The sequence below is a fragment of the Vicugna pacos genome, chromosome 16 (assembly GCF_048564905.1).
Source record: "Vicugna pacos chromosome 16, VicPac4, whole genome shotgun sequence".
NCBI classification, from domain to species: Eukaryota; Metazoa; Chordata; class Mammalia; order Artiodactyla; family Camelidae; genus Vicugna; species Vicugna pacos.
The window spans coordinates 52,247,691-52,275,140 of record NC_133002.1 but is presented as its reverse complement, the minus strand read 5'-3'; the positions used below and the strand labels follow the sequence as shown (position 1 = coordinate 52,275,140).

At 39.0% G+C, this 27,450-nt stretch overlaps 1 protein-coding gene across 8 annotated transcripts in view; it reads right to left on the bottom strand.

Annotated features, from left to right (window-relative positions):
* The window catches only part of CEP112 (centrosomal protein 112), a 371,189-nt gene that overhangs the window by 61,299 nt on the left and 282,440 nt on the right, over positions 1 to 27,450 (bottom strand). For all 8 annotated transcript variants that reach the window (XR_012059795.1, XR_012059798.1, XR_012059796.1 and 5 more), the window contains one exon: positions 21,278 to 21,427. Coding sequence is in view for 5 of the 8 variants with exons in the window: in XM_072939445.1 (XP_072795546.1) it covers positions 21,278 to 21,427 (150 nt within the window). In the remaining 3 variants the exon portion in view is untranslated. The remainder of the gene's footprint in view (positions 1 to 21,277; positions 21,428 to 27,450) is intronic.

Genomic DNA, 27,450 nt, shown 5'->3' with positions numbered 1-27,450 from the left:
GTTTATTTTCAGAGCTATAGCAGATTGTTGTGCTAGACATTGGTTCCTACAAAACACGTTCAGGTGATGGCAGAACTCGAAGATTTCTTGAATACAGTCCACTCCTATCCTTCAAATTCTTTACTAGCTATGAATTCCTTCTATGTCAAGTCAGTTTACTTTCCTTCTTCCAGAAGTCCCTCTCCAAGCAGCTGAAGAACAGTTAAACTATCTCTTCTCTCTAATTTTGGCCACTCCTCATTTGATCATACCAGCTTCTCTGCCACCCTTCTAAAGGAGTCTTTGAATGTCAGTACTCCTCACCTATACTATGCAAGCATCGTCTATCTTCTCTTCAAACAGGATTTGATTTTTCCCAAGAGAATATGTCTCTTTGAGTCCCAAGTATCCTTCTCCGTCTCTCTCTCTCTCTATGCATAGATATATTCATATTCTTGCCTACAATGTACATATGTAGCATTTTTAGGTAATTGTTTGTCACATCTAATTTTCTTTGGGTTATGATGACCCAACTGATCAAAGAGTAAAAAAGTCAACAAACCAGGTATTTTACAATGCTCTTTTTTTTCGTGGAGGGAGGGTCTACACAACATCAAAATTCTTACCACTGACTTGATAACCATCGGCTATATACACGAAGACGAATGTTACCTAGTAGTATATACACCTGTCACTTTACTCCTCTCCCTTTATCTGTGGATTCAGAACATGAGCTGTCCTAGCCTTTTCCCTTTCCCAACTCCTACAATTATGAGCTCAGTGTCTTCACTAATCAGCCCTCTGTGTCCCTAGTCATTCTCTTAGTTCCTTCATTTTCTCTCCTCTGAAAAACTTAAATTCACTTCCATTTTGACAACCCTTTCTATGGCTATCATATGTGTTTTCTTATTGTTTAGAATTGGTGCATGTCTGAAGTCTTAAATTGAGCAATCCCACATCCTGACCTGGTGAAAGAAATGATACCATCAAAGATTTATATACCAGGAAACAGTGGGTATATTTAGGCAAGAAAAAGAATCCACTCCAGTTGACGCTGAGGGTACCTACTGGGGAGAGAGGCAGACGAGGGCAGGCAGGCTGGGCGACTGTTTGTTTTGTGTTTCTCTGGGCAGTGAGGACTAGTAGACAGCTTCTGGGTAGGAGAGTAATGTGAGTAGGTCTGTTCAGACATACGGCTGGTTGATAAAGCAGATACACTCTAGTAGCACACAGAGCTGGACCAGGGGGAGCAAGGGACTCAGAAAGTGTCCAGGGGAGGTAATAAGCATACATCAGCTTGAAGTGATGCTAACAGAAAGGGGAGGGTTAATTTAAGGCACAGAAACGACTGATGTATGTAGGAATCCAGGAAGCAAAAAAGTCAGCTGAAGGTCTCAGCATAATTTAAGACATGAGTAGTAAGAGTTGGGAGAAAACATGCTGAGTTCTAGATTCCAAGAGGTCAGCCACACAGAGGTGCCAATTCAGTCTGGAACTGGAGGGGAAATCAGGGTCAGGAGTTCAAAGCCGTGATTCTTCTGCAGTTGAAACTGTAGGAGTGATTGAGTTTACTGAGGGGATAAAATAGAGAAGAAAAATCACAGAGCACTGGAGCAGAATTTATACTTAGGGCTCCTGCAGAGAGAAGAGGAGTCAGACGATGCAACCGAAGACATTTTCAGTGGAGTGTGGAATCTGGGAAGTCAAGGACGGGGAAGATTTCAAGGAGGTGGTTGTCAGAATCCAGTGCTGTTTCAGGGGAGATTCCTGATTGATACCATTCCCATCACCATCACAGTAACAACCACTCCTACCACTGCTAATGATAAAAACAAGTAGGAGGAAGTCAATCATTTCCAAGAGTATGGTTTTATTAGTTGGTAGGTGTAAATGCCAAATTCATTTCTTCATTCAACAAAAATTTACTGAGTGCTTCCTATTTGTCAAACACAGAACTGGACGCTAGGTAAAAAGCAAAGAATAAGAAAGGAACGCACAGTGAGAAAGCACAGAGAATTGGCATAGCTCTGCTCGCAACAGGTCCCAGAGGTCAAGAGGGAAAAGTCCTCGAGGAGTCAGGGTCAAGCCAAAGTTTTTATCTGGGGGGAGAACTGAACCTGAAAAAGATTATTTAACCTCTATGTATATGAAATATACTGTTCTAATTATACTGTGAGACCCAGTATCCACTGTTTATTACAATATTTGTTGAAAAACCTGTTTCCATTTGGGATGCAAGAGACACAGCTTCCCCTACAATGGTCTTGGTAGTGTGTATGTAATCGATTCAAAATTTGGGGGGTAATGGTGGAAATAAGAGATGGGCTCACGAGACTATGAGGGGAAAAACAGAGAATACAATGCCATAAAGGGGCCTTTCGGGGGACAATGTGACTCTGAGGGCCTTGCTGGGTACTCGATGGGGCAAGGACGTTACAGGAAATGGAAGACTGGGAGTCACATCATGATCACAGGTCTGGATTCTCGAAATTATTTATTACCGCCATAACTTTTAAGTTAAAAATTGCATTTATAACTTACAGAAGCCAGTCTCTAAAACAACGGTGCCAATAATTCAAGTTTGAAGACATCCTCGTCTGCAAGAAAATTTGTATTTACATGTTTCATTTTATTGAATCTCTAGGAAAATGCTAACCTTTATAACTGGGCTCTCACAGGGAAATATAATTTGCTCAGCTAAATAAATATGTATATTTTAGAACCTCTTACTACATCACACTTAAAAGTCTTTACTATGAATTTAAAAACTTGCCTTGCCCCCAGAAACAGCCTTTGAAAGTATGCCATGTGCCTCAGGCAAGTGGCTGGATGGGCAGCAGACAGCCCAACCTGTACTTTCTTTAAACTATAATGATCTCACAGATATGAAAACAGGTCAGTCCCAGAAGAGAGAGAAAAACTCCAAAAAGACACTAGAGATAGAACAAAAATAAGGTTTTGAAACTGATTTGATGATTTTCAGAAATGCCATATGATGGCCACTGTTCATAATTTTTTATCTATTCTTTTGATTAGCGGTTTTCCTCTCTGGCTTTTGAACCCTGGCTCTTCCTCTGGGCTCCAGGGCTTAACCTAAAGGCAGATATTTGAAAGTACACATTCTCATTCAGTGTCCCCTAGCATAGGAGGCACACATGATAAATACAAAGGACTGCTTTGAAAAAAAATTTTTGTCAAATCTTTTTCCAGACTCTCCGTGCTTCCAAGTTTTAATTTTCCTGCACACTATTTCTTGGAAAACTAGCTGCTAGAGCCTTTGTGCCAAGTGAAGGTATGGGCGGCTGAAGGTGAAAGTGTTTCAAAGGTCCCCTGACTTCCTGGCCAGGAAGAAATAAGAGAAAAGTAGAGAAGCTGACTGCTCTGTCCTGTCCACTGACGGTCATTTAGGCGGGCGGACCTTATAAGCATTTGTAGCAATCTCACTCTAAAAACCAAAGGGAGCAAAAAAATTTTTTGCTTGTAAATATTTTTTCCTGACCAACTTTTCTCTATTAATCTAAAATCTGACTCATCTCGACCCTCCATGCTTGACTAAATGAACATGTTCGTGTGTGAAGGTGATATTTTGCTGTATCTTAACTGGAAGTTGCATTTGCTACTTTAATTTCACCAAATATTGACTATTTCTCTACACAATATAATCAATGATTAAATTTTTGCCAAGTGTCTCCTTCAACTCATCCCATTAGGAAGACACCCTCTTTTCATGGGCCCCTTAATTTTAATTGTCCATTTCATTAGTAGTTAAACATGCATTTGTATGAAATTCTATTGATTCTTATTTTGGGAAGATTTCGTTTAACTTTTTTTGGATGTTTGTTTATGTTTATTGATAAAATGAAAGGAATTTTTCTGTCATGAAATAATCCAGCCTGAACATGATGAAACAGAAACTTGGATAAACATCATAAGGAGCAGGGGAAGGGACCCAACAGTTCAGAGCTTCTAGATAGCTTGGGGATTGATAATCGAAAGAGGACAGACCAGAAAACATTCTTATCTTGCAGGGAAGTCTGTAAGTATGATTCTTCTTTTAGCCCTAAAATTTTGTCAAGTGTTTCCAAATGAAAAATTCAGAGAAATGCTATTAATGGGTTGCCTCAGAGAGATGTAGGATAAAGGATGGACCGAAAGCCAGTCTTGGGAGGCTGCAGCGGCCAAGGAAGTCTTACTAGGGACCGAGACATCTAAGATGCGACCTGTGGAATGAGCAGGAGTGGGACAGGGGAAGGGGCAAAAGCTGAAGGAAGAGCAAGCTTGTCCCATTTGAAGAGTTACAAGATGAGTATGGTGGGAGTGTGGGATGCATAGAGGGAAGAGAGGAGAGATGGCTGAGACAAGCCGGGCAGTCATGAAGTCTTGTAAGCCTTGGGACAGCATCTGGGCTGCATCCCCAGGCCCCTGGGAACCCAATGAAGATCAAGAAAGCGTTTTTTAAGGGGGGAGGGCATAGCTCAGTGGTAGAGTTCATGCCTAGCATGCAGGAGGTCCTGGGTTCCATCCTCAGTGCTGCCATTTAAATAAATAAACAAATAAACCTGATCAGCTTCACCACCACCCCCCACCAACCCAACGAAAAAGAAAGGATTATGTAATATGGGTTCCATTTGAACACATCTCAACTCTTACTGGATAGGGTCTTTTTAGTAATTAACTGAACAATTATTCTTATGCAGGACTTATTAAGTAGAAGCACTATTCTAAATGCTTTCCAAGTAGTAATTCGTTTATTTCTCACAGCAATTCCTACAACTTTTATTGTAACTTCCATTTTTTTGAAATGAGGAAACTGAGGCACAAGGAGGTAGAGGAACTTGCTTGAGGTCCCATGGTTTCTAAATGGTGGAGTCAGGATTTGAACCCAGGCAGTCTTGGCTCCAGAATCCATGTCATCAAGCCCTACAGCTCTCTGAAATGCAACACACGCAAGAGCATCTAAGAGGATACTTCGAGCCTTAGAAAGATGAAACAGTGGTAACCAAAAGATCTGGTTTCGTGTAAAACTTCATGGTTTGGCAAAGGTTGAACAACTACTCAGGGTAACACAGAGCCTGTCATTTTCACAGCACTGTGTTAGTGTCCTTCCGAAAATAAAGAACACTGCTGTATTGCCTCCTTTTATTCAGTCATTGATCATTTGACATCACAGAAATAAAGCCATTTGAACTAAATGGATTTTCAAAATAATTGGTTTCCTCTTAGAAAACAAATTCCTCAGTCTCCTCATAAATCAATCGTGTTAAGCGTCCGCTGAACCTCCAGATCTATGGGACTGCAAGAGATGGTTATTCGTCAGCATTTCCTTCCTTTGGGATGCTCTTTAAATTAGGTACAGTTCTGGAAAGTTGCTTTTCAAATCATGACCTCTTTTCTAAATTGGCCTTGAACATTCTGATTCCAAGGACAACTGGTGATAATTAAAAAAAAAAAATCACAGCAAGCAACAAAGACGACTACCCAAGGAAACATTTCTTAAACAGTTCAGATAAGAAATGGCTTTGCTGAGCTCCACTCTGAAAGCCAAGGGCAAGTCCTGCTTGAGTCACAAGGAACCATAGAAGACTGGGGAAGATGCTTCATCCATTTTGGCAGCTCATATATATTTTACAGTAAAATATACTTTATTTTATTTCCATTTCCATGTGTGTCTGAATACATGGAGTATGTGGGAAAGATCAAAGACCTGGAAGTCTTCGGTTTAAGGCTTGATGCTGCCAAGAGCCATGTGGAAAGCACCAGGTCCTTACCCTCAGGTGGGCTCAAGAGCTTATTTGTGAAATGGGGGATGATGATGGGGAGACGAGAGGTGAAGGAGGCCAATTCACTAAAATTCTTTTCAACTCTAATGTACTACTAGTCATTCAATATCTTGTAATAACCTATAATGGAAAAGAATTTGAACTTAATATCTTTTTGCTGTACACCTGAAACTAACACAAAATTGTAAGTTAACTATAGTTCAATAAAAAGGATTCTATTAATCAACAAAATAATATAGGACTATGATTTTCGTAGGTATAAAGGAAACAGTTTTGCACGAATAGACTATATTTAATATTCTGCTCATTAAACTCTGTTAAGAATTAAGGAAGGATGGATGAGAACATGATGTCTGAGAACAGGGAGATGGTGAACTTGAGTGGAAAACTGCCATCAGGAAGAAAAGAAATCAGAATAAAAATTCAGCTAGAGAAAATGTAACATGGGATCTGACAGACAAAGACTGTTATTTGAAATGATCAGAGATCAGGATCAGTTTTAACGAAAAAGCACTAGGCCAAGAAGGGAGATGGTAGACTTGTTAGCAAGGCTGAAACAGGGGCCACAGCAAAGTCGATCCCACAGAAGAACATCCACTGTCTAGGCTGGGAGGGAATTTGGGTCAAGCCTGCATCTTTGGCCTCTCCAATTAAGGGTATCCACCTAGTATTTAATCTTACCCTGTAAGGTGTGTTCAAAGCAGAAGACATGCATGGTTAGATGGAGAACACAAACCATCTTGTGATGTTAATAACGGACCTGTTCCATATTCTAACAGGAGCCCAAACCACTTCTGTATCCTTCCCACGGTAGACATGAACTTACAACACCGTGCTGTTTATTAACTACACCAAAGGAAAAATTAGGTCAAATTCAGACTTTGTAAACAAGGATTTTCAGATACTATTTAAAAATAAAATGAAACCAGATAAGCCAGCTTGGAAAACAGAGAAGAAAGCAAAATACATCTCTCCAAGGAACACCAGTATTTGCTAACATTTGAAATAATTGTTTTTTTAAAAAAAGCAACAATGAAATACCACTGACAAAAATGATTCACTGCACGAAAACTGGCAGTCTAGTTGAGGCCAGGTCAGAACTCTACGAGAAGACAAGTTTACTGTGAAGAACTTGAGAAGGACCCAGGTCTATGGATGAAGAAATGCAGGCTAGCATCGTTTTAAATTTGGAATGAATCTGCCACAAGGAATGGCAAGAATATAAGATGGAAAAAGAGCAATTGGGAAGAAAAAATAATGCTTGTTTCTAAGAATGCTTCTGCTTTGTTTTATGAACGAGTCTATTTGTTTTGGCTGCAACTAAACTCAAGAATGTTTTCTGCATATTTTACAGTGTAGTTTATAGACATCAAAGGAACAATCTCTCCTTTCATCATTATTTACACATAAAAATAATGCAATTTGTGGTGCATGTAAGATGTTACTTCTTAAAAAGCTCTTGAGTCTAATTTATTAATTGCTTGAGATTTAAAGTTAAACAAGGGTGAGATGCAAATCATATGTTACTCTGAAATATTTTACCACCAAATCTTGTTTTATTAATGAGATGTCGAGCAGCCATATGAATATTTATTTAGGTGGTTAGAGGGCTTTATGAAGAATCCTGGAGCAAGTGACAGAGACATGAAAGCAAAAGGATTTTGCCTCTCTTGAAAAAAGTGGGGGCTGTGTCTTTGTTTTTAATTCCACTCTTTCCTCTGTGCTTCCAACATTAAAGCATTCCTGTAACCCACCAACCACCCCGATCTCTTTTGCTCCAAATCTTTAGTTTCAGCTGCTACTACTGCTGCTGTGATAGTAACAGACTCCTACTGACAACCCTGGAAATAACATTTTGGTCTTTTCCACTGGCATGACAGCATCACGTTAATTTTTTCCCAATGAGATGCATTTGAAAAGTACAATATATGCATAAAACTTGGTTTATCTTCATTCATGTCTTAATTTTGATTTAGTCCCTTAGAAATTCTGTGTAAAGCTATAAGTTAACTCTGTACATGATACATTTCTTTATGCAACAAATCCCCTAAAAATAACTCCTTACAAGTGTAAAGCAAAATGAGCTAGGCTTGTCGGAAAATTTTCCCATGATTTATAATGCACACTGCTGCAGAATCACAGTTATGATAATACCACTGTTTATTTGTAGCTTCACTTTTTCCTAAGAATGTATAATAACTGTTGGAAAATACACCTGTATGTACATACATACGGAGATGTAGTTTCCCTTTTTTTGAAAAGTATATTCACACAAATACCCAAATACACACACATACATATATACATGCATTCCATTTCCTTTTTTAAAAGGACACCTGTATCTCAATCTGTACAAGTCAGTACAGCATCATGTGAAATACAGTCAGAAAAACCCTCGAAGTATTTCCCCTCTTCCACTGCGGCCTGTCCTCAAGGCTGCCCGCCTCACCCTGCATACACCCGCCAGCTCTGTTCCTCAGGCTCCTAAATTTCCTTCTGGCTCCCCTCTCCCCACTTCCTCCTCCACATACTACTTCTGTGTCCGTCAAAGTGAGACAGCTCATCTAATTGTTAGGAAGAAAGACTCTGCTTAAACAGTTTCACATTAGAGCACGAACTACTTCAAGTGGTTTAGAACACATCAAGGACGCCTGCATCTTAAAAGAAGAGTTTGCTGACCCCCAGGCTCAGCTCTTTAACTGCAGACCATACATCTGCGAGTCTGTGTGGGGATCTCTGCTTCTTTTACCTGCAAAGTTGGTGCCGATGTGCTTAAAGCTGCCTTAAAATACAACAGACGTAAAATTTCGCATATGATACCTAGGGATTGTATTCTTCCAATCAACCAAATCTTTATTATTGGGTGCCCAGTACCATGGGTTCTATGCAGAAACCGGAGACAAGAAGAGAATCATTAAGCATTAATGACAGAACTTCAGGAGAGTGTACGGTTCCCCAGGGCCTGGGGCAGTCAGAAAAGCTTCATGGAGGAGGTAGGCAGGAACTGGAGATGGCCTTGGTGGTACTCGACAAGCCAGAGGGCTGAAGTGGAGGCTGCAGTGAGGAGGAAGGCGCATGGCCTGATTGAAGGCAGGATGAAGGCAGATATGAGCCGCGGAAAGCGAGAGGACCAGCGTGGCCAGAACAGAATACGCGTGTTGAGGAACACTGAGAAATCTGGATGGGCTTTGGAAGCCAGGCAGGAAGAGTTTGATCTTATCATTATAACTGATCCTTTAAATTCAATTGAGTAATGTGACATCGTAAGAAATTACAACATCATCAAAAGTTATAAAACGAAAAACGAAAGTCTTATTTCTCCAGAATAACCAGGCATCCATTTTTGAAACCCAGTCAGGCAATTTTAAATATATGTAACATTCTGTTTTCTTTCCACTTACTACATGTTGCCCATCCTGTCTCACTTTCATGGAGAGGTCTACTTCATTCTTTTAAAATGGCCTCACAATATTTCAGTGTTTGCATGTACCATCATTTATTTCTTCCTAGCTTTTTGCTCAAATAATGCTACAAGGATATGGTAGATCCTTGCAGGTACATCCATGGAATAAATTCCAATTAGTGGAACTATTGAGCCAATGGTTATGTGCACTTAAAATGCCAGTAGATACCCGCACACTGGCCTCCGAAGAGGCTGCACTGATTTAAACTTCCAGTAACAGTGCATCATTGAGTATTTTCTCTTTAAAATGTATGCCCACAAAGTGGCAGCCAGGCCCTTCGAAACTTCGTAGTTTTGATTTACGTTCCTTAATAATGGGTGAGAATAAGCGTATTTTCACATATTTGCTGGATAGTACTTTTTGTCTGTGAATTCTGTGTTCCTATCCTTTGCTCTTTTGGGCCACTGGCTTGTTAGTTTTTTTCTATTGATTTCTAAGTACTCTTTGTAAGGCAGGGAAACCAGTGATTTAAGATTTTTCTGGCAGAGTTCTTCATACTGGATTGGAGCTGAGAGACTTTTGGCAGGGACATCAGCTGAGAGGAGGCTGTTTTAAATCAATCTCAAGTTGAGAAGGGCTCTGAACAGGGTCATATCAGAGGAATAAGAAATATATTCTAGGACGCTGGTGATACACATGAGATAAATGAGGATGAAGGAAAGAGAGGATGAAGACAAACCCAAAGTTTCTAACAGGAAACAGAAAGACTGGGGGTAACCCTGACAGATTGGAAAGAGGAGCCAATTTGGAAGGGAAGATGATAATTTGATGCTGCAGTTACTGAGTCTGAAATAGTAGTGCACGCTCCAAAAGATGATGATTTACAGGCAGTGTCAGATACGGGACCCAACCAGGAACCAGGCTGAGGCTTCTGGGAAGCATCTCTATACAAGTGACAGCTGAAGTCACAGAGGAGATGAGCTCACCGTGCAAGGGAACAGGAGAAGCAAAGCCCAGGACACAGACTTGAGGAACATGGATGAGGAGGAAGAGAGACCAGCAGAGGAGACAAGTAGACCAGAGAAGAGTGAGTTTCTAGAGCAGGGGTTAGCAAACTATGGCCAGCAGGCCGTATCTGGCCCCTGGCCTGCTTTCTCAAATAAAGTTTTATTGGAACACAGCCATGCCCACTCGGTGACCTACTGTCTAAGGCTGCTTTTATAACACAATAGCGAAGGCTGAGGAATTGTGACAGAGAACCCATGGCCCGCGAAACCTAGAATAGTTACTATCCAGCCCTTTTACGGAAAACAGTTTTCCAATCTCTAGAAGGAAAACTCTTGGTCAATATAGTCAAATGCTACATGGAGTCAGAGGATGGTTAGAAGTGGGAAAACACCACTAAACTTAGCAAAGAGGTACTAGGTTACTTCATAAACTTTCTGTATTATGTTGGGCTTAGAAAAGGGACTTCAAGGGAATATTTGGAAGAGTTGACTCATACATCAGGAAAAAGTAGAGCAAGAGGTTGTTCAGTAGCTAGAAAGCACATCACGGAGGACAGTGGAATGTCTCCCATCCACCTGTCTGTCCTTCCACCCTTGTGTTGAGAAGGCTGAGTGTCATCATGACTGTGGGGATTAGAGCTGGAAGTCAGCTTCATCAAGAAAGTGGGGGAAAGGGCACTGTGTGCAGCAGTAGGCTGGTGAATGTTTAATAACTGGCTCTCAAAAAATATTTGTAGCAGCACGCACCGATTTCCATGGTGCACATACTCCAGCTGGCAGAATTCCTGACAATGTAACAATCGGCCCCTTCAAGCCAGAACAATCCGTGCCAGCACACCAACTGGGTGATGCTGTCACCCAGGCTGAAGTCGGGGGGATGGAGCACAGGAGGACATGAGCAGAGTGTTGAATTCTTTAGGAATAAATCCTGAGAAGCAAGAGATAATATTGTGCTAGTTAAAAGGAAAAGGCATGGACTTCAATATTAATAAGTGGTAAAAGAGAGGTTTGTTAAGGGTCACAAGGGATTGAAGAGAAACTCAGCTCCTTCTAGAGTAAAGAGCCATCTGAATTGAATTTTTTAATAAAATCAACTTAACATATTAAATTGTTATCAAGTCTTCCAATAATTAGGATTCTATATAACCCAGTGCTTTTGAATATACACGTGTAAATACACATCATTATGTGTAATTTTAGCTGTTGATACCTAAATAATGATGAAATCATATATTTCAGTGCTCACGATGTTCATCATACTGACTTTGAAATAGTTTTTGATATAGTTCAGAATTATTAAAGATTAAACTATTTTTATATACTAAGAAAAAACTAAATAATGCATCTATATTCCAAAATTTGATTAACCAAAGCAGTCCGTAGTTTGGATCAGGCAATAGTAAAACTGACCATATAGAATCACTTAGTGACTTCCTAGGAGTAACGTTTACCTAGCCATTGGTGAAGAAGAATCTTTTTTGGCCTGTATTCTTTCAATCACTCAGTCACTCATGTGTTCACTCAACAAACCTATTTGACTCCTTAGGATATGCAAGACAATGTTCCAGGGGCTAAAAATATTCTTCATAGTGCTTGAAGGATTTTTTCCACAGAACAATATTCAACTGTCTTTAAATAAAATCAAAATTTGCCAGAAAACAGAACTGGAAGGAAAGGGATGGGGTAAATACTTAAGAGGGCGGGCTGTTCATTTCTTCTCTGCTCATTTATTGTTATTGCTTCTCCTTGCTCTAGGAAGCAAGGTCATCATTCGCTGCCACGCTGTATCCCAGCTTATCTTCCAGAACATTCTTCCTGGAAAATGGCACTTATGCTTTATGCTAGTATGACTGAACGGCTGTCTTCCTTTCTAAGTGAGCAGGCGAGCCTTCTTGGGTGGGATGGAAAATACATTTCTATTCTTAGCATTATTAATTCTAATTCAGGAGGGCACAAAGAGAATGTCACTTCCCTCTGCGCCCTCAGGACGTGCATGCAGGGGAGACAAGAATTAAATAATGAACAGGTCCCAAACAAAGCCATCTGATGCTAGGCATTGAGATTTCTTTCTCTTTCTCAATGCTACTAAAACCCCACAATGAGGTTTGTAATTTTATTCTTTGGGAAATGGATTCCTGTAAGCTTTTAGCACAGTGAGAATTGCCCAATCTTATGAAATATTCCTTTTTTCCCCTCCCTCAAGCCCTTCTGGTAACACAGACCAGATTTCTAGATGTCCTACTGGCAGCCGACCTTTTCTCGTGAACTCCAGTCAGTGGCCAAGGGAGAGGAGCATCAGTGCTTTAAAATCTTTTTTCTATGCCTGCAAGCAAAAATTTTACAACATTTCTCCTTGATATGAAATCTCTGCTTGGACATCTGGCTTCACAGTGAGGAACTTTCAATACACTAGCTTCAAAGAAAGGGCTTAGCCCTGGTGGTGCAGTGATGCCAGAAGAATGTTCCACAGTCTTTCTATAGAACTATTTCTAACAATTTCCCCCAATGAACTTCTGTGAGTTCAGTGGAGAGTGCTAACTAGCACTCAGATAACTTGGCTTTGGTGTACAGCCTTATGCGGGCCTATCCCTGGGGTACTGGAGCTTAGAAATTATGCTCCCGGATAATACAAACAAAGTGTAGGATATTTTATTAGAATCTGTCTATTAGGCAAAATAAATCACTATTGCCAAAGGATCTGAGTTATTTTTGCCTATCTGCTATACCATCACAGAATATTTGCAAGCTTGCTGCCTTCAATAAAATAACATGAGAATAAAGTGACATAGTTTTCAGAGCCTTGACTTATGAGCTAACATCATTCATTTATTCAGCATATTTCTAGAACTTTCCATTTCTAGAACTAAACACTGCAGTAAGTGCTTGCTCTCAAGAAGCTTAGAATCTACTTGGCGAGAAAGAGAATTAATCAAAATGCAGGTTCGCGATCTCCTCTTTGCAATCTGAAAATCCTCTTAAAATCACAGAGTATTTTTGAAAGGTTGTGGTTAACTTGTGAGGCAACAAAACCTGACTGACGTAGTTTCTGTTTGTCCCGTTTACTGGGGGGTAGTCCTACGTTTCACTATGCACTTGTGTCTGGGTGCAGCGTGTTGTCCCAGACCCCCCTGGAGATAAAGTAAAAGCACTGTGTCGCCTTCCTGGAATCTGCAGATCCTGATCTGCAAAACTCATTCAACCTCCAGGTTTTGCATAAAGGAGTGGGGACCCCCGCATTACAGTGCAGCGAAAACCTCCCTAGAGGAAGGAACAAAGCTGGCATGAGCTTTTCACTCTGACACTTCACAGAAAGATGACATTTAAATCTTAAAGGGAAAGGACTTCACATGGAGCTCACGCCATCACAGAGACCACGAACGCAGAGGGCTGCCTGTTGATATGGTGGAGGGAAGGGCAATACTAGACAAGTGGTTCTCCAGGTTTTTGGTCTCTGGACCCCTTTACACTCTGAAAAATTTAAGAACCCCAAGGAGATTTTGTTGATGTGGGTTATATCTATTGACATTCACCACTTTAGAAATTAAAATGAAGGAATATGAAAATATTTATTAATTCATTTAAAAATAACAGTAATAAAGCCATTATGTGAACATAAATGTATTTTTTAAATAAAAAAAGAACTATTTTCCAAAGCAAAAAAATTAATGAGAAGTGTGGCTCTGTTTTATGCTTTTGCAAGTCTTTTTAATGTCTCGCTTATAGAAGGCAGCTAGTCTCCTACCTGCTTTTGCATTTAATCTCTTGCATTATGTTGCTTTGGTTGAAATATGGGAAGACAATCTAGTCTCACACAGGTAAGCAATTAGAAAAGAAAAGGGAGGAGTATTTTAGTAACTTTTGCGGATGATTGTGGGTATTCCTTGGGACTGTATCAAAACTTGAAAAGTGGTAGTTTCTTTAAAAAGTTAGTTACAGTGAGGGTTCTGAAACTCTGATCAGTGAATTCTGTGTACTGTTATATTAAGATCCATTGTTCCCTTTTGTATTTTGAATGGATCTTTCCCCCATGCATGATTTTGTAACATCGGGTATTGGCCATTTGGAAAACACTGGTTCAGTGAGTTATAAAAATCTTCCAAATGTTGATACCCTTACTTAATTCTTTCCCCTTTCTTCCCATGCATATCATTAGTAATATCACTGATCCTGACAGAAAAGTCTTTAAGTACTGGGAAGCTGTCAAGCTTACAGTGGTGGTACAGGTTTTCCAAATTCCTAATTTTTGCTTGAAAGCTCAAATTTTATCATTAACAACAATATAGTCAGTCATTGTCCTTCAAGTGTCAGGCTTACTTCCTTTATTTTCAAGAAAACCTCTGTCAGATACTCAAAACGGAATACGCGCAGTTTGCCTTCCAAGTGACTAGAGTTCAGGTCTCACTCAAACAAGTGCAGAGCTGCTTTTCCTTGAGACAACCACCTTACTTGTGTACGCAGCAGAAGTGCCTTATGCATGCTTCCTCTTAATAGTAAAAAGATGTGTTCTCAAGGATTGAGATTTAATAAAATTAATACTCTTTATTGTTTTGTTTTTTATTTTCAAAGCACAAGTACGTGCTGGTGAAGAAAATAATGACTACTCATACAATTCAGTGTCAACGTCATGGTTCCTGCTAAAACATCAGCAGTTTTATCCACCATTGCTTTTAGATCATCAGTGCAAATGTGTACACACTGAAAAAGGCGAGTGATGTCTTTGTGTTATTATGAAAATAGTTTTGACCTTATGGAGCCCCTGAAAAGATCTCAGGGACCCTCAGGGGTCTGAGGACAACACCTTGAAAACCACTGGTTTAGATCATGAAGGGTTTTGTCTGCCATGCTGACAAGTATAGATTTTATCCTGTAGGCACAGAAAGCCACTGATGGATTTTAAAAAGCACCACATGCTCATATTTGTGTTTTAGAAAGGTCATTTTATCGACAGTTTGAGGGATACATTTGAGAGGGTCAAGCTCATGGCAGTGATTCTACAAAAAAGGGATTGTAACAGGCAAGGTCAAAGACGAGGAAGGTCTGACTAAGAAGGCAGGAACTTGTGATTGGGGAATGAGGAATGCATTTGGAAATATTAAGTGTTATTTCTAGGAAGTGACCTTGGGCAGGTAAAGAAGAGGAAGAATTCATTCAAGGGGATTTCCAGAATCTGACTTGAGTGACTGAGTGGATGATGGTGGCACTTTAATTCTCATAATCAAGACAAGAAGAACAGGTTGGGGGTAAGAAGAGTGGGAGCAAGATAAAGTCAGTTTATGATAAATCTAGTTAGAGCAGCCTAAGGGTCCTCCAAGTGAAAACATGCAACAGGAGTTGGAGATACAGATGGAGAGCTCAGAGAAGGTCTGGGTGGAGGTCAAGACTCACAATTCGTTTGCATGGAAGCTTATGAGGGGCTGGATTGTCTAGGGATGGCACATCCAGAGAAAATAGATGAGGCTTGGCTTAACCTGAATATCTGAGTATTAAAAAGAGGAAGAGGAGACAGGGAATGGGAAAGAGGGTTTTAGAACAGCAGATGAATTGGGAAAGTGCCACCATGGAGCTAAGGGTGCTGTTAGAGACTGTTTACATGGCAGAGTAAGTCCTGTTCATAGATGTTTGTGGTCTCAGATTGGAGTGGATATATAATCTCCCACCCCACTGATGTGGATGGAAATAAAGCCAAGGCTGTAGGGACTTTTTTCCATGCTTATCCTTCTGCCCTCTTGTAATCCACCATGGGGAAGATAGCCAGGCAGTTACTAGTCCATGGAGATTGTGCAGACAAGTAGAGCAGGCATGAACCCAATCTAAAGCCTGGAGTCAAACTCAGCCACAGCCTGAATCCAAACCACACTAATGATCCACAGGTCTGTTGAACGAAAAGTAAATGTTTGTTATTACAACTCATTGAGTTTGGGGGATTGTTTGTTAATCAGCATTGTGGCAACAGCTGACTAACACAGGCTCCTTGTTAAATGTTATAAAGACGTCAAACAGGTTTCTAAGATCAGACAGTAGATTGAATCTCTCTCTCCCAACACCAAATGAAGTGAGTAAATAAGAGTGAAAATGAGCAGAAAAGCACTAGAGCACTGAAATAGGGTAGTAAGGTAGATATAATACAAAAAACCCTCAAAGGATTGTGGTCAAGGGGGAAAAAAAACATGATTCTGGAGACACTACAGCATTTCAGTGACTCAACTTCAAAATCTACCCAATTCCCCCAAGTCATTACTTTGTTGTGAGTTAACAAAATCCTGAGAATATTAACATTGCCAAATTTGAAGAGGAGAAAACTGTAAGTAGCTTCAGCTCTTCCCTCTTCTGACTGCATAATGGATGCAGTGGAAAAACTGGTAGAAATCAGAGCTGTCTATCTTCTAGGGAAGTGAGGGTGTCAGGACTTCAGGAATACACACCAAATTGGGATAATTCAAACCACAAAGGATTAGAAGATGCTCTCTCTCATTAAGGTAGCATGAACTCAGTCACCCCAACCAGACTGCACCCACATCTCTACCCCAGCTCTTCCTCCCTGTCCCCTCAGGTTCCAGAAAGTGCAGACACTACAAATAAGTGTTACTGACAAAGGGGAGATTCACTGTGTTTAAACGTGCGACGTTGAACGTTTAACATTTAGAGGTATCCTGGTTAATTACTGAATGTATCTTGGTTAATCTATTAAACTTACATGTTAAGAAAGACTTCTTCAAGAATCCCTCAGAAAAAGCAAATCATTGACCTGGGGGAACACTTCAATCTTGCTCAGCCTTCCCCACAGCAATATTAAATGCTAGATGAGCAATGTTTAAGTTCTTGTGGGAAAAAATGTGAACAAGAATGTTCTGCCCATCTAACATGTCATTCCAACATAAAGGTTAATCAGCAGACATTCTTAAACGTGGAAAAACTGAGGGAAGATAGTGCCATGAGTCTTGAAGGGAGTACTTGACCATGAAATCCAGCCAATTAAGAACCACATCAAAGTAAAAACTTTGGGAATGGAAGTGTAAAAGGCTGTGGTATCAAAGGCCTACGGGTAAGCACCATATCAATTAAAGAGCGCATGAATATTAAGGTTTTGGTTAAAAACAAATTGTAAATATCATAAACCTGGACAGTGTAAAGCTATAACGTGACCCCAGGCAGGAGGTGGCAAGGAGGGTGATAGGAGGACATGTGAGCGTACGAATGTACTCATCTTTCAGCCACAAATCAAATTCTATCTGAAAGTTCAACAGTGCCTTCTGTTTAACTCTTCTTTCATCTGCTGAACTGTAGTAAAATTAACTTGAGATGTTCCTAAAACTAGTGAAAATACAGAATCAAGCATATTAACCCATCTTGTAAGTCCATTTAGAGTTCCTCCTCGTCTCTCCTTACATGTAGTAGGACATCTGCAGTGATGTTCATGTCAGTGCTAAGGCGGTTATTTCTGGGTGATGAGATTTGGGTTGACTTTAAATACTGGGCAGAAGAACCACCCAAAGCAACCCTGCCCAAATTTATGATCCCAAGACTCGTAGGCATATAACACAGGTGTTATTTTACACCATCAAGTTTTGGGGTGATTTGATATGCAGCAGAGATAACTCTTTTTAGAAGCTTGACTCGGAAGGTAAGGAGTGAACTCAAGCAGTAAATAAGTGATAAAGACGATTTTTTTTTGCTCTCGAGAGAGGGTATCTTACAGCATAAAGAATCTACTCGTGTGAACGCGTTTGCTTCTATAACTCTTTTTACACTCAGGAATTCTGGTCTATGAAAGACCTCACTTCATCGGTTGTTCTTAAACAGCAAGAATCACTCCTGCTGTGAGGATCTGCTACCACGAGTCCCTCAGTGTTTTCCACTGGATCCCTTTAAGAGTGAGGCTTCTCCTTTTTTTTTTGTTTTTTACCAAATACTTTTTATTGTTTCTTATCGTAAAAGTGGTTTTGTAATTTAAAATATAGAGCTATGATAAAAGAAGAAAATTATCACAAATTTCATCACTCAGAGATAACCACCAGTAAAATTTTGATACACAATTCTAGTCTTTTTCTCTTTATATATTCTTTTTTTTGCAAAGATGACCCCATATGTATGTAATGTTTTGTAAACTGCTTTGTCATTGAAAACTATCTTGTGAACATCTTCAAGATTCTTAAATACGCTTCTCCAACAGCGTTTTCACTATTGCATGGTTTTCAGCTGATGTGCTTTGGTGGAAAATAAACTACAGAAGGGAGACAGAACATGCTGGTACCATGGGTGCCCAGCACACAATGGGAGCTCGATAAACAGTTCTAGGAGAAATGAACGAATGTGAGAATGAGCATCTCTTTGGCTAGCTCAAGCTTAGTACAACTCTTTAACTGCCACTTAGGACACATTCTGGAAATGGGTCAAAGGCTAGGCATGTCTCCCGGGCAATTTAATAATGATAGGGAGCGCCAGATTATTCTCCAGAATGTTTTATCAAGTTCCACTACCCAAGACGGGTGGCCCTTCAAATGGATTTCAGTGGCCTGCTTTATACCTGGGTTTTTCTCTAAAGACTTACTTTAATGAAAGGTCAGAAGCTCTGGCCAACTGAGTGCCCATCTCCACTCTCCATCACCAGCTGGAGAGCTCAGTGCATCATCAACCCAGAAAGTGGGGTGGAGTACATTTCACAGTGAGCGAGCCCACTGCTTTTACAGCACTATTTACAGCCAATATTTAAACACTACAAAATATTAGGTCCATATGCGCTTATTTTAATGTCTGTGTAGACAAATGTATTTGGTTTCAGAAAACCAAATGCAAGCCTCGTGGTGACCGTGTCTCTCTCTGTGTATCTATATCTATAAAACACTCAAATATAATTAGAATGTCTAACTCAGACAACTGTTGCAAAAGTGCTGCTACCATTCAGGCAGACAGAAAATTCGAGTGAGGGTATTCGGGTCCACTTATGCACTTGGTCACTGACACACTTTCACAGACAGAATGCAGAGACGGAGGGATGGTGTAATAGTTAATAGCGGAGGCTTTGAAGTCAGAAAGACTGTGACTCGAACCTGGCTCTGACAGTTACTTAGCAGTTGACCTAGGGCTGGTTACTTAACCTCAGAGCCTCAGTTTTCCCATTTGTAAGATGGGGATGACAGAAATGCCCTCCTCGTAAAGATTACTTATAAGGCTTAAATGAGGTAATGGAATGTGAGGTGAATGAAAATGTTTGGCAGAGGGCCTGGTACACAGTACATGTTGAAAATGAATATCAGCTATTATTCCTGTTATTGCTTGTGGCATAGCCTAAAAAGAAAGCCAGGCAATGAGTGATAATGAATTATCTTACGTAGTTAGTTAAAAAAAAAAGGCATTCACTTTATACACCGTCTGAGTGAATCAAAGGTCAACTATATTCTCTCTACGTTGTAATTTTAATTATTTTCAAGTACCTATGGTACCTATGTTTTGGATGTGATAAATATAATAGAATACAATATATATATGTATATATATGTATATATATGTATATATACTGCCATCTTTTAACTTCAACTTCAGTCTTTATGATTTGACAGTTTGTTGGAAATTAGGATCAGAATGTTTTTCCCTTTTAGGAGGTAAATGCAAAAACAATTAAAAATAGGCCATTATACTAATTATATTTCTTCCAACTTTTTTTAAATCTTTAAGAGACAATACTAGAAACCATGTTATTACGGAGTAAATTCATGTTTTCCCTTTTGCATATTTTGGGATTTAATTATTTATTTAAAATTTGGAAGCTACCTACCAGTTAGTATTCGGATATCAAGTGGAAAAGAAATTTATTTAAAATGAAATTTTTATATAACTAACGAATTTAAACAAAGTAGTCAACTCAGTTCATGCAAAGCAAAAGAGTCATGCAGATCCATGAGTACTTCCTCTACATTTATAAATGAAAAGAGTTTCAAAGATTTAAAAAAATTACCAGGATATGAAAAACATCTTTTTTTGTCTCGTATCACACGTATGGGGAAAAAAGCTCATGGATGGAAAAACATAGGGAAAATCTCATTAATAACAAAATAAATCCTCACTTTTAAACCGAGGAGTCTCGATGTAATGGCCTCCAAGGTTTTGTCCATATCTTAAGGTTTTTTATTCTATTCAGTGTTGTCCAGGCTTAAAGGCTATATATAAAATAGCAATTTAAGTTAACACTGACTTTTGCCTAAATTACTCAGATTGCCTGCAATGGGCTATAGAAAAGAAAGATGGACGGATTAGGCAGAAAAGGGCAGTGATAAAACCCAAATGTTTCTTTTATTTTCCTCTGCTTTGTACGATTACTCTACACGCTTTAAGCATTGTTATAACAAAGTAAAATCACCGAAAAATAATCTTTTGCTGGGAATTATTTAAGAAAAAGTTCTGTTCTCTTTTAAATCTTATTTATAAAGGTTTCCAGACGCTTATCCTCACAGATTAAACACAGCATGATGTAGACACTTAATAATATTCACTGCTATGAAGCCAAGAAAAAAACTACTTTGAGATCTAACTGCCTGTCACCTAAAGGATCAGGGTCCAGGGAATTTTCTGTTGCTATTGAAGGTGTGATTCTCTGAAGCCATTTGGAAACAACCTAGGTTCTCAGCAGCAACACATCTACCCTGTACTATGTCAAAGCACATCAAATGGTTGGCATTCCAAACCTCAAACAGGTTATTTCTCATTATGCGAACACATAATGAAAGGATGTGGGCAAAGAATAGAAGGTAAATTGGAAGCTGACTTCTGAATTTATTAGCCAGCAGTACTGGACTAAAACAGTCATGCTAATTTCAAGAGACAGTTCCAAAGTGGTTCTCAAGAGAAAGGACAGGGTATTTTTCAAATATTTGTTCAATGGGAATGGACTGGGCTTGCCAAAAATGACTTTTTATGCTGGCATGTGATCTCTTAGAGGGAAGTCAGCCTGAGTCACTGGATACATCAAAGGTAGAGTCCAGTGAATGGAATTATGCAGGCTGTGTGAACAAGCCAGATACCTGCATTCATCTGCCCACTGCTGGGATTCCAGCCCTCCTTTTAATTATATTAAAGCAGCTGGTACCACTGGTTACTGAAGTCTTCAGATTACCTTGATTGCTCGGTCATTATCTCTAATCAGCTGCTTCTTCTCATCTTCAAACTTCTGCATCACATCCTGGAGCCGCCTTTCTGCAGCAAGCTGCTGCCGGCTGTTCTCCTCTTTCAGAGAGGAAATAGTTGTCTGAAGTTCTGCTATGATCTAAAATGAAAACAGCATGCTATAGCTTCAGATTCTTCAGTGAGAGGCACCTATTTTATATGTATTTATGCTTAACAGAAGAAGGGATTTGGCAAAACGCTAGTCCACAAACTAAATATTTTCAATGAACATATCACACACTTTAGTGCCTGAAATTCCACACAATAAAAGACTAATAAAACTGTGAATGGTGAACAACTGCTGAACCAAATATACTTGGAAGCCACTTCCACTATAACATTCCACAATATTTACTCATCAGAGGAAAGAACATCTGTGATCTCAAAAATATGGAACGTGTCAGAATTTCTTTTACTGAGAAGCATACTTATTAGAGTGAAAACAACTATTTTGCCTTTCATGATACTTTGAACTATAATAACCAAAGAAAGTAATAAACAGAGCTCATTCTTCATAGTTACCTAATTCTACACCATCATTTTTGAGTGTTTACTAATGTTTACATCTTGTGCTAAGCACTTGAGTTTCTGTGTCATTTACTACTGTGAGACAAGCATTACCATGGCCCACCTTCTACAAATGGAGAAACAGAGGCATAGAAAGAGGTCAAAGATTTTATATGGCTGAAGATGACATCCACCCAGGAGACAGGCAGGATTTGAACTGTGCAGACAGACTGATTGCTGTATAGTGGATTCCTCTTAACTAGCTACTCTTTGCCTTTCTTTTAAACACGGTTTTGGTATTAAAGAGTTTATAGGCTATAGCTCCAAATAGGTGGCTTTCTTCCTCACTGATGTATGTTCATGAAAGTTTGTTTTTGGTTCAAAAGAGTCACTTCAGAGACTCCCGTAGCATTCTCTACATTTGAGAATTAGTTCTCTTCCATCACTGAGTTCCCGCCACGTTCCCAAAGTCAATCTGATGAGGGACCTTTTTATTTGACAGGTTTACTGAGAGCATTGCTCTTCCTTTGGGTTGGATGCACCCATTTCCTTTCAAATTCAATAGCGATGCCCTTTTAAAAGCAGGAAATGGTGGCTTCTTCTAATATAAAAAGGAAGTTAGTTCCAGGTTAGAATATAATGCTGTTGGTGAGAAACACTGGACAAGTTAATTATCTCCCTTGAAGCTCAGTTTTCCAACTATTATTTGATGATAAAACTAGATTACAGAGTTATAAGGCAATACATAGAAACTGTCTGGAGTCTTCCAGATGCCAAGTCTTAGAGAAACATTAGTTGTTACTAGTGACATAAATATTTACCAAAAAATGGAACATTGATGCTTTTAGAAGTGAGCAAACTCACTATAACAAAGTTTAACACTTAGAATTTGTAAATAAATATTTTAAGACAATTGTGTAATAAATGACAAAATGTTAATATTTTTAAATGCAAACTTGAACCTTCTGCTATGAGTAGAGGAATTCATTTACTAGGAATGAAGATGTTTTCATCTGTTTTCTGAATTCTGATTAAATGGTTTCATTCTGGCATCAATTCAATGAATTTTCATAGCACTTCTATGAAACAGGGAAGGTTAAATTCTTAGAGTAAATGTCAAAATCTGAGGCACAGAATAATCAGCTCACTCACAGTCACAGAGCAAGAGGAGCCAGAGATAAGAAAGAGCCAGAGTTCCTTGGCCCAACATGAAACTTAAGATTGATATTTTATAGGAACACGGGGCCAAATAGTAAAAATAACTTAATATTTCAATGACTATTGCAATGTTTCAAGTTGAGTAAACTAAAACTTGGTAGAAGTGATGAGTTTAATTCTGTAATGCGTTCAGTGTGTGTGTGTGTGTGCTTGTGTGTGTGTGCTTAGTTCTATGCAATTTTATCACATGTATAGATTCATATATCCACTATCACAATCACAAAATGCATTTTTAAGGCACAAAGTAGTTTCGTGTCTTTACAAAATAGTATGTTTTAGATTAGCTTTTAATTGACCAAAACTGAAGATAAAAATATCTGGGGGCTTTCCAAATGACCACGAGGACATGAGACATGGATTTCTTCTTTTCAAAAGATTTATGACAAAAGTACATCAAAAAGAAATAAATGCAGGTTTTGGGAGGAGTGATGAGCAAAGACCAGGATGTCCTGAGGAGAGCATGCTTTTGTGTAAAAAATGAAACCTTACATTCTCGGGGGGGGGGGAGATTATGAGATTCCTTTGGGGAGATAATGAGATTATCTTTGGAAAGTTATTTTTAAAACTTATGAAGATGATACAGGGAGAGTGTCAAAACACTTCAGGTGAAATACCTTGTAAAGATAAGTAGATAAACTGATAGACTGACAATAATATAGATTTAGAGAGGTGACTGAAATATGGATAATTTTAAAAACAGATTTCAGATTTACTTGAAGATGGAGAAGTAATCACACTAACCAGATTAACATGCTTTAGGTGAGGAACAAAACTCTTGGTTGCAGACCTAGAGTATAAGACAACAGACTCTTCACCTTAGCTCGGTGCATATAACCGGCACTCGATAAAAGTTTAAGTGGTGGAACTACAATCATAGTAAATAAGAAAAAAATAACTCCCTGGCAAATGATATTGAGCTAATCTAGTCTTTTCATAGAATAATGTAAAACGTTTCCGAGAAAAATGAAAACTAATCTATACAATCCGAATCAAAACCCATCAGTTTTGATCGAATCATATCAAAAATCATGAACCAAAACGCCACCACTCAACTAAATGTCTACCCTGTATTAGCTTCAGAGAAAAAAGTGCATTAGAACATTTCCATATGGATATGAAAAATTAATATTTTAGAAAGCAAAAGGAAACCTATTTGGGGCTAATACTGTAAGCAACTTAACCAAGAAAGCTGTAAGAGTTAATCATTATTGTTAAGCAATTTCTCATTTGCATAAATGTTAACAGTCTTATTAGGTCTTAAAAATAACTACAGGATTCTAAAGAGGTTAAGATTTCATTTTTAACTCTACTGTTTTTCAGATCACAGTATAGTTTGAGATTTTTATAAAACTCTTCTTTAAAATACAGTAGACAAGGCAAGCTTGGGAAGGCTTGGCAAACATTGAAGACCCTCAAGAAATGAGTGGAAGAGGGGCGTATCTTCCTTCCAGTCGCCACTCTGGAGGGTGACATGAAGGCTGGGGGCACGTGGGACACGTGGCTCATGCGCGGGCACCAATCTGCATCAGCGGGAGGGGTGTGGGGCAGTGCGGGGGAAGCCAGCCCCTTGGCAATGGGGGGCTCGGCTGGCATTCAGCTTCAGTGTTCCCCACAGCTACCTGTATTCCTGCAAAGTAGCAATGTTTTTCTTTGAAAAATGGCCACCGGGGAAGTCAGTTGAGTGGGGAAAACTGCATGAAAGATGAAAAGGCAAGGTTAATATGTAATATTAAGATTAAAAAAAGAACAAATATGTGATTCTGAGGGAATTGTATTTGGGAGTGTGCCCAGAGACGATGCAAACATTGACGTCACGTGAACATTGAGGATCCCAGAAGGGGCACAGTCCTGGCCCTGCCAAGGGCTTAGCATACATGGTCTACTAGGTCTAAAAGCTTGATAAAATCTTAAAGATTAAGTAACTTCCTTTAAGGGAGGAAGATATTTAAAATATTTTCCAAATTTAACCTGATGATTTCCTAGGCACCAGTGTATTCATTACTAATGCATTCATCTTATTACTTTTTTTTTTTTTTTGAGAGAGGGATTTTTAAAAATCTGATAAACAGTTACGCAGCTTTGCTCCTGGCATGTTCCTCAGCTTAGATATGTGTTAGAGATTCCAGCAAACCATCACTGGAAAACAGCAAGTCAATCCACAGGTCTGTTTCATAATGTCTATTTTCAAACAATCTGTTTCTCTGAACTGACTAGATTATAGACCGGTATTTTTCAAATGCCAGTTCACAGACAAATAGACACATATATTTATATGCATATAAATACTTATGTGTATTTAGAAGTGAGCTAACAAAATATTCGTAATGTAAGAAGGATGGACTTTTATTATGTTTCTAAGATTTTTTTCTGTTTTTGTATTGCACTTTTCACTTATGAAATGATGGGTAAAGGATATGACAGTTGTTACTGATTTTTCCTCCTTGTCTCCTTCATGTCTTTATGTGGGAAAATATTCAGCGACCCCACACCTCTCCAAACTTTGGAGGGAGACTTCACTGATCCTTGAACACCCAGAAGTGTATTTAAAATAAATAATTTCTTGCTCCTTCCATACCTGTGTCATTCTTTGCTCCCTCCCTTTCTTTCTCTACTGCAATTTTAATATGCTCCCGGAAAAACTAACAGTTATTAAATGCTTTACCATGTAGCAGGCTCTATACTAAGCATTTGTTTGGCACTGGATCACTTAATACTTCACATTGACCTATGAGGTAAGTGCTACGCCCCCATTTTACAAGTGAGGAAACCGAATTCCAGACAGGGCGGGTAACTCGCTCAAGGTCACAGAAGCAGTGGGACTGGTGTTCGGATTCAGGTCTGCGGACTCCAAAGCTTAGGCTTTTTTCCCACACTAACTTACATCTAATTTGCTTTAATATGGACTAATCAGGCTTCTTCACACCTTCCTTTAGATAAACTTTAATACTCCTGTTTACACTCTAGTTCTTAAAGCATTTTTATTAGCTATCTTGTATCTCACTTTCGGCCTGCCTCCTCCATGTAATAGGAAAATGAGCAGGTTGTAAGGGAATGCCAGCTGGGTGGGTTTTTTTTTGGTTTGTTTTTCATGTTTTAATTTAGCTTTTGGACCCAGAAGATGTCTTTTGATTATAAGAATCTTTCTCAGTGGATTAAAAAGGATATTTCCCCATGTTCTTTCCTGGAATAATGGCAATCAAGACCTCATCATCATCTTTTAAATAAACACAGAAGTCTTCTCTTAGAGACTTTTTGCTTTCCTAATGGGGTGTGAATTATACAATACATGTGCATTTTAGAAATAATTACAGAACCTAAGAAATTTCATAATTATCAGCAGTCTTGCCATATTAAAAATGTGAGGGGTTGGGCCAGACTGGTGGTGTCAGGTTAAGGGTTTCCATTCCAAAGTCGGATACAGGTTGGGTCCTGGCTTAGTCGCATGGTCACTTGTGCGACCTCACCTCTCTGAGTCTCAGTTTTCTCAAGGGGAAAAATGGGGCCACTAAAAGTTCCTAACCCCAGAGTTACTGTGAATGAAGACTGAATGAGTCAATAGGATCAGTGCCCCATAAAATTCCAATTTTATTAACGTTTTGTTGTCCTGTTGCTATTACTAGCACTGTGCGGGAACCCATAAAAAGGTAAATAAATTTCAGTTTACTGCCACATATCACAGTACACATGGCAAAAATACTCAGAGAAGCTGACTTAAAAATCATTAGATATGATGCTCGCAAAATGAAATGGCTTAATCTACCCATCAGATGAAAATTAGTGAGTATTCCAGAATTACTCATATGCCTAAGGAATGCTTGGGATTCCCCGGGTGACACTATGGGAGTCATTATAGCAACTTTTCCAGAAAAAGGACTCTGAGCATCATACGTCAAGTAGAGACAAGCATTTCATTTTTGGTCCTCTACTAAAACTACCATAGCAACAACATACAGCAAGGTATTAATTATAATTCTTCTTTTCCCCCAAATGATGGTTGGCTGCTAATTTAAACCCAGTGTATTTGCCATGTTGAGTTTTGCTGTTAAGCAGTCTTCAGGTGAAGCAAAATGGAATTCTACAAAGAAGCCCAGATGGTATCAAACTGCTGACATCACAAATGTAGGTGTGTACATCTCCCGCCCTTGAGAAATATGTTTCAGTCTGGGCTTGTTCAAGTACACAGGCTGGTTTTACAACATCTGGATGTGTTTGTGTGTGTTGGTTCAAATGGTTCAATATGCCTAATTTAAAAAAAAAATTAAGACTGAAAAGCTTATTTTATTTATCTATATATCCATAAAAAATATACTAATCTACACACACACACACACACAAAACAGAAAAGAATTCAGTTTAACTCTAAAGTACAAATGCTTTTATGTGTAGGTTTCTTTCTTG